The sequence below is a fragment of the Medicago truncatula genome, chromosome 5, assembly GCF_003473485.1.
Source record: "Medicago truncatula cultivar Jemalong A17 chromosome 5, MtrunA17r5.0-ANR, whole genome shotgun sequence".
In the NCBI taxonomy this organism is placed as follows: domain Eukaryota; kingdom Viridiplantae; phylum Streptophyta; class Magnoliopsida; order Fabales; family Fabaceae; genus Medicago; species Medicago truncatula.
The window spans coordinates 32003784-32011651 of record NC_053046.1 but is presented as its reverse complement, the minus strand read 5'-3'; the positions used below and the strand labels follow the sequence as shown (position 1 = coordinate 32011651).

The following is a 7868-nucleotide window of genomic DNA, read 5'->3' as shown; positions in this document are numbered from 1 at the left end:
ATAACCTCCAGTTTAATAATTTCCAATAAGTTTGAAAGGAAAATGCTCCAAATCCATCAGAGCCCTTGTTAAGAGAATGGACGGCATTAAAGATTTCAACATTGCTAGGGAGCATGGTGAGAATCTGGTTGATGTTTTAATTGACTAAGTTAGTGATCATGAATAGTGTTAGCATCGATACTATGTTCCAAGTTAGTTGTTCCACTAGCCTAAGACATGTCATTAACATTGCCAGAATTATTCTAAGTGTTGTTATCAACCATTTCAGCTCTTTTTTTTTCCTTTTCTATTTGTATCCTTTAGGTTCACAACTCCAATATTATTATTTGTGTATATTGTCTTTAGATTATACAAAGGTTTTCTTCTAATCCTATTTAGGTTTTATTCTATGAATTGATCTGAAATTGGTTACAACAAAGCTAATATAAAGCTGTATATGATCCTAACTAACTCTAACAAACTATTATCTAGGATTAGAATCATATGATGCTAGTACACAGTAAAGATCTATGGAATGGCAGAGTAACCTGCTGCGCAAGCTATCTAATATTACAAGTAATCACACAGTTTAACAAAGAAGAAAAAGAGAGGGAGAGTGCACCAACAAATATCGGCGCCAGATAAATTGTGCATAAACCAGGATAATTAGGGAACCTTGCTTAATATATTGGTATTCTATGGTGGTTTGATTTTAATAATTTGGAGAATCAACTAAGTTCGATGATGAGGCCGAGGGGGGCATGGCGGAAAAGAAGAATTATACAATTGCATTGTAGAGATGAAAACATAGCTTGGCAAAACATGAAAACAGTGAGCTCTATCTGAACGTTAATGCAAACCAATTTTACGCCGATAGTGTATATTCACTAATATTTCCCATTTTCACATCAGATGCGTTCGACTCATGCACAACCACCCTTCACATCAGATGTGTTTGACTCAGGCACAATCACTTTGCTCTAGCTAGAATCATTAAAATAATAAGCATTTCAGAGTTTGAGAGATCGAGAATTCTATTGACTTTGTTTTATGTCGAATCCTAGTTCTTATCATGAAATATTATAAACAAACTCCCCAGACACGGATATTTATAACAAGTTCACTTACTGAACAGATAAGAAACAAGAATTTGAAATAAAACAAGGATGAGTTCTTAAATATATTCAGTGGAAGCTAATTTGTGAAGGAAATCAATATTATTATATTACATATCCTCAAGCTGAAGTCCCTTCTTAAGGATCATTCATGTGTGCTGATGATAACTTGTGCCATGTTTATTGAATTCTTTGTCTGGTTACATTTCTGTTGACAAGTGAATTTTATAAATGACAAAAATATCTCGTAGTTACTTGATTAAGTATGAATTCAAAAAAGTATTTGTCCCTTTTAAATAAAAAATGTATGTACATTGTTTGGTACAACCAAGGCACAAAATGTCTGATTATAAGCTCACCAACAAAAAACTACACTAGAGGAATGGGAAAGAGATTAATACAAAGAATCCCTTATTTCAGCAACATTACTACTAGTAGATATCGTAAAATCAAGGACAGCCTCCTGAGGCTTAGGCGAAGCTATATATAACTCTTTCAACATCTGTTATTAGTTGGAATTAAGTTCGGCTATTGTGTTGGATCACCATTGTTCACTGCCTTCTTTGGAGATTGATTTTTCAGGCCAAAATACATTCAGTCCCTTGCCTGTATGTATGACCAAAATACACTCAATTCCTTTATAAAATCTTACCATACATATACAATATACTATTTTTTTCTTTGCTATAAGGATGGAATTTTAAATATGTTTGGTTAAAAAATGATATGTGAAGGTAATTAGCATTATAAAGTCCTGAAAACCAACTCTAACCACAAGGAGGTGGAAAGAGTATTACTTTGTTGAAGCATGCAATAAAAAGAAAGCCAACTAAAGTTTCGACATGTATGTTAAAATAAATTAGTTTGACGAGGCAGAAAATTCATGTTAAAGTATTCACTAAGATATGAACTATGCCTTACCTTGAAATTAACCATAACCAGCAAAGAGCTATCAGTTAAAGGAAATTGAAATCTTCAGCAGCAAACTTCATTCCTAATATTGGTGTTTCCCGTGATCGAACATGAAACTCCGACTCTTTCATAAATATATTATACATGAAAGGGCTATTTCATAAATGAAGGACCATCACCTGCATATTTTCATGAATACATGAAATCAAATTGAAATCTAGTAGTATATGTTAAAATTAATACTATAGGAATGAAGATCTATATCTTATCAATACCAGCATCAATGGAAGTGGAAACGCGATAACGATAATCTGACCCATAAGGTTGACAATTTTAATCGATTTCGTCTCAGACAAAATCACAAGGTTCACATAAATCAAGTCTCTTAAAAAATGTCTTCAATTCCTTATGGGTAACCACGAATATTCAAAAACTCAAGTGAAGTGAGGTGTCAAATACCTTATGGCAGGGATCTCAATTCCTCACATTCAACAATATCCATAGTTCAAAGCGAAATAAGTGTCACCTGTTCAGTTTCACAGGAGATGCTCTCTGTAAGTGATATGACTAATGCTAATATACTAAAATATAAAGAGTTAAAAGATGTAAAATTCACTTTGTTATCAAATTAAACGGTTGATTTCTCATTCATATCATCCAAAATCATCACCTCTTATAGATTCTGTGGTTCAGCTGAAGCATCCTCTTGCTTTCAGGAAAAGCAGTGGACACAACACAACTTGATAAATAAAATTGTCCGACACAAACATGGCTGCAAGTCAGCAGCATTCCACAACATATCTGACACAAACATAATGAAATAACATGAGTGACTCGACTAGAATCATGAAATAGCTAAATACACACCTTCCTAATGAAGAGCTGTATACACACCTGGCTAATAGCTTGAACCAAGAATTTTGATTTGTTGCATTAACAAGCTCAGCGTCAATTCTAAAGATATGGCCCAATTCTCACAATAATTTTACTCGTAGACATATTCCATACAAAAACAGAGAAAGTAAGTGATTCCTGCATATAGAAATTTAAATTAGAAAGTAGTTTGGGGATAAGAAGATGCAGGGAAGAGATAAAACTAGCATACATCTTCTTCCAGATAACTGTCTTGAGAAATACTTAGAAATCAAATATGCATGAATCAACAGAGTTTAGTGTCTGAATCAACAGCCGTCAATATTCTTTAAAAATTAGCAAATAACATACCAAGACAATTTTAGTACTATGAAATTCTCAACAAAATTCTGACTCAAAACCATAGAAAGATAAATTCTCAACTAAAATTGTCCTAAAGGATCACCTAAAATCTGTACCAACAAATTATACTTATTACGTATGCAGGTCCACTCGTCATGAGCTAAGTTTGTAATTAAAAAGTGTGGCTAGCAATCATTGATGTAGTTAACGTCTTACAAATATTGCGTCGTCAATGCTCTAATCACAGTGCCGTAAAAATAAATCAAAATGTTCAAAGAATTATAAAAGGGAGATATACCTCTGGAAAACATTGAAAATCTCCTGTCAGGGAGAGAACTCTATCAGGAACCATTGCTGCTATTTTACAAGCTATCATAGATCCTGTTTCAATAGGCAAACTATTTAAAAATAAACACACAAATAAACTCAACCTAATCAAATCAAAGACAGAGAAACACACACACAAAATAATAACCCGCTAATTGCCCAAAAACATGAGCCTTTTTCCAACCTAAATGACCCAACAAAGTAATTGCATCCTTTGCCATGATCACTGTTCTGCACCCAATAATCATTCACCAATATTCAAATTTCCATTTCACTGTTTGTAAATTATTCAAATTAATGTAGCACCAACACTTCATATTGATGACATGTCTGATGTTTAGATACTGATATGACACCAACCCATATAATTACATTCAAAAACTTTCATTTCTTCAAATTATTATCAAACAATATATCATTCAAATAAACAATCTAAAGCAAATAAATACAAAAGAGTAAAGACCAATAAAAACCTTGATGATCAGACTTTCTATTGTGCACAGAGCTCCGACCCACGCCCCAATGATCAAAAGCGAAAACCTCTACCACCACCGGACTCATTGTCACATCCTCCACTCCGAACGATGTCATCTTCATCATTAGGAACCTATTAATCCCTTTATTTGTCGACCCCACCCTTGTGTGTCAAAGGAAATCCTAACCATTCAGTTCAATCTCCACAAAATCAGCAAAATTTAAAAAAAGTTCAAAAAATAAAATTAAAAAAATAAAATTATGATGAAGAAAATTACCTGAATTAGAACAATTGTCCTTAGGTTGGTTGAGTAGTAAAATATCTTTCATGTACTCTTTCTGCGGGATGCGTTCCAAAGAAGTCAACAACGAGAATAAAAATAAAGATTTTTGAGCAGTTGAAATGCAAACATAAGAAGGGTAAATAGAGATCCTACCAGTAAAATTGATTTTTGTGATGGCTAATGAGGCAGATAAGGGTAAACGTCTCTGCTTCTTATAACTCTATTTTTGGAATATGAGGCAAATAAGGGTAAACATAGAGGTCTTTAAGAGATGGAAGACATGGCAGTCCAAGTTTAGGGCAACAATCGATTACCAATTTAGAAAGAGAAGGAAACATCTCCCCTCTTTCCACTTTCAATAACCCCACTATGTTTCGTAGACAAGATAATTCGAGTATCTCCAGAGAGGGGAAAACCCTCACCTCCATACCATCCTCAGATTCATCATCATCCAAGTATTTCAGATTATTGATACCATATAATCTCAGTTTTTTTAGAGATGGTAGTTTACCAAGTAACGGAAGCCGCACAATTTTCTTGCAATGGAGAAGTACAAGAGAAACTAAATTACTAAGAATAATTATCCAACTTGGTAATGATAATCCTTCATAGTAATTTATTGTCAAGCATTTGAGATTTGAGTGAGGTTGAAGCTCTTCGAGTACTTGCTCAGCACTAACAACAGGGGTCTTTGGAATTCCTTGTTTGTCTTTCCATGACAAGTATAATTCATGAAGGTCTTTTTTACCCATCAAATTAGCCGCTTCAGCTTCAAATAAACTGCCAACATTGTTTAATCCTTTGATACTCAGTTTTCCACCGAGGTTTAGATCACGTAACTCTGTCAAGCTATTCCCTTTCTCTAAACTAACAATGTACACACTTAATGTTCTTAGACAAGTTAATTTTCCAATGTTAGGAAACATTCGAGACAAAGATCGACATTCTTCAATGACTATATGTCTAAGATTTTGTAAACAAGCCAAGCGTTTCGGAAGGCAACTAAGTTTATTACAGTGTTTTATTTTCAAGATTTCCAGTTTTTGTAAGTTGTAAATTGAGTCAGGCAACTTTTTTATGCCAAGAGAATGAATTTCCAAATACCTTAAATGAATTAAACTCCATACTGGGACCTGTAGAAAGGATGTGCTTAAAACTCGAAGAGAGCTGTTTAATGGGAAGTGATCATGTTTTTTTGCAATATAATTCTCCAAGTCAAACAATGTTCGTAAGGATTCAACTTTTTTGAAGGCACCCTCATCGAATGATAACAATTTTTCAGAGTGAAAACTTATGTGGTGTGTGTTTTTTGTCAAATTAGTCATGTTTGCATTCTCCAAATACACACATTCTTTCCCCGTTACTGATTGAGCGAGATCATGGACAAGATCATGCATTTTAAAAGAAATGTTTCCAGAATATTCATCCATCTTGCAATCTTGGAAGAATGATTTTTGGTACAATTCCTTCCAAACCATGTTTCCAACATCTTCAACGTCCAAATTACCCATAGATGAAATAAATCCATTAGCCATCCAAAGTCGAATCAATTCTTCTTTTAGGATTTCTCTATCCTTGGGAAATATAGCACAAAAAGAGAAACATTGCTTTAGGGTTGGTGATAAATAAAAGTAACTCAGCCTCAAAGCAGGCAAAATAGAATTTTCTTGTGGTAAAGCCCAAAGCTCACTGTCTTTAATATCAAGCCATTCATTTTCTTCATTCCTTGAGCTCATCAAACCCCCCAATGCTTTTGCTGCAAGTGGCAATCCATTACATTTCTTTGCTATCTCCTTTCCTATTTCCACAAACTTTGTATGCTCTTTGTAACGTCTAAATGCATGTTGTTTGAACAACAACCAACAGTCACTATCAGAGAGACCAGACAAACGGTGAGTTTCCCATGTTCCCATGATAGTTGCAACAACCTCATCACGGGTGGACAATAAAATGGAACTACCTTTTGATCCACACGACAAAACAGATTTTAAACGATCCCATCTATCTTGTGTTAACCCAGATTCCAATTGTTCATTTTGATTCCACACATCATCCAAAATCAGCAAATATATTTTCCCTTGCAACAATCCTTGCAGCTTTCTTTCCAAGACATCTAACTCAAAGTCAGGACACTTCTCTAATGTAATAGATTCTATAATACAACACAAAATCCTCTTGACCGAGAAAGTCTCAGAAACACAAACCCAAAATTTTTTATCAAAATTGCGACTCACCCTAACATCATTGTAGATCAATTGAACAAGAGTTGTTTTTCCAATACCACCTAAACCAACAATGGGATAGACAGAAATGAAGTCAGAGTCCTTCGCATGGGTGAGAAGAAACTCGACAATCTTTTCTTTATCATTGTCTCTTCCCAGCGCTTTTGATTCAAGAGGGGTGGAGCTGGTTTGGCGCCCTTCAGCTACTTGATCTGGGATTTCCCTAAGAGTTCCACCCATCTGTAGAGAAAACTTGTTCTTACTTTCAGCAATATCATCTAACCTCCTTGTAATCTCTTTGAACCTGTTACCAATCTCATGGCGAAACATGATGTTCTTTAGTTTGAAAGAGGTAAATCCTCTCAGTCGAAAAGACTCGATCGAGTACTCATCAAGGATATCATCGAGCACATAAACAGCATCTTTGAGGTCTTGTAACCATAGCTTAATAGAGAGTTCTTTGAATTGTTTCTTCTCAGCATCTTCAAGAACAGCCTTGATGTGAACTAAGTTGTCTGATAGCTTTTGAACCTTTGATTTGATTCCAGAAATGGTAGAAAATTCATTTTGAAGGAGAGACGTCAAGTTTTCAAAAACAAATCCAAGCAAAGCGTCAGCCATTGTTTTTGTGAAAACAAATTAAAGAGTTGAAAAGATAAGAAGATGAGAAATTAGTTTAGATAGAATGAGTGCTGAACCAAGCTGGAGACCTTTGAAAATAAATGCAATGAAAGTAGAAAGTCAGAAAAGTAGGTGGTCAATAATTGTGAGCAAACGTTCACGTGGCCGACAGAATAAAACATTGTCAAAGTAAGGCATAGGTCCATGTTTTTCTTCATGGGGCAGGTCATATGACCATGTGTCTCTGTCTTTTAATAAAACATTGTCATTTTTTAAGATTCTATTTCTTGAACTATAGAAATTAACTAATTTTTAAATTGTATGAATACTAGTATTTTGTTTTATGGATGAGTTAACTATATGATTATCCGTAACCAAAAAAAAAAAAACTATCTGATTATCCTCATTTATTTCTTTTACAATATTTATTTTCTTTGTTTGAAGTTTTAATAGTTTGTTGTTGTTACTCTACCAAAGCAAAGACTTCTTTTTTTTTATTCTTGAATTGTAATGTCATGTTGTGTATTTCAAGTCCAAAATGAGTTGATTTTGCATGGTTGAGCTGATTTGGTATTCTCTCATTGCTTTAATCCGATATTTTTGACAACATAGGCATTGTTTATCGAGAATTGCTTTTCTCACATTTAGTTTGGCTATGCCACACAAGTAAATTACGCAAATGCTCCTCGGCAGTTAACTGCCGAAGTTTTTAGGAAGTC

At 34.2% G+C, this 7868-nt stretch overlaps 1 protein-coding gene across 5 annotated transcripts; it reads right to left on the bottom strand.

The window, feature by feature from the left end:
* Positions 1 to 1115: 1115 nt before the first annotated feature.
* On the bottom strand, positions 1116 to 7267 carry LOC11407107 (putative disease resistance protein RGA3). Of its 5 annotated transcripts, none has more exons than XM_039834456.1 (9): positions 4460 to 7267; positions 4301 to 4361; positions 4022 to 4205; positions 3520 to 3602; positions 2901 to 3038; positions 2677 to 2807; positions 2466 to 2532; positions 2016 to 2317; positions 1116 to 1700 (listed from the first exon to the last, which is right to left on the bottom strand). In XM_039834456.1, exon 1 carries the CDS (start codon positions 7147 to 7149, stop codon positions 4519 to 4521), a length of 2631 nt encoding a protein of 876 aa, XP_039690390.1. In that variant the 5' UTR covers positions 7150 to 7267; the 3' UTR covers positions 1116 to 1700; positions 2016 to 2317; positions 2466 to 2532; positions 2677 to 2807; positions 2901 to 3038; positions 3520 to 3602; positions 4022 to 4205; positions 4301 to 4361; positions 4460 to 4518. The 5 variants fall into 5 exon arrangements, with proteins under 5 accessions (XP_039690390.1, XP_039690389.1, XP_003615782.1 ...); XM_024784142.2 differs by having other exon boundaries at positions 1361 to 1700; positions 2016 to 2185; XM_039834455.1 differs by having other exon boundaries at positions 2016 to 2532.
* Between the last annotated feature and the right edge of the window lie 601 nt (positions 7268 to 7868).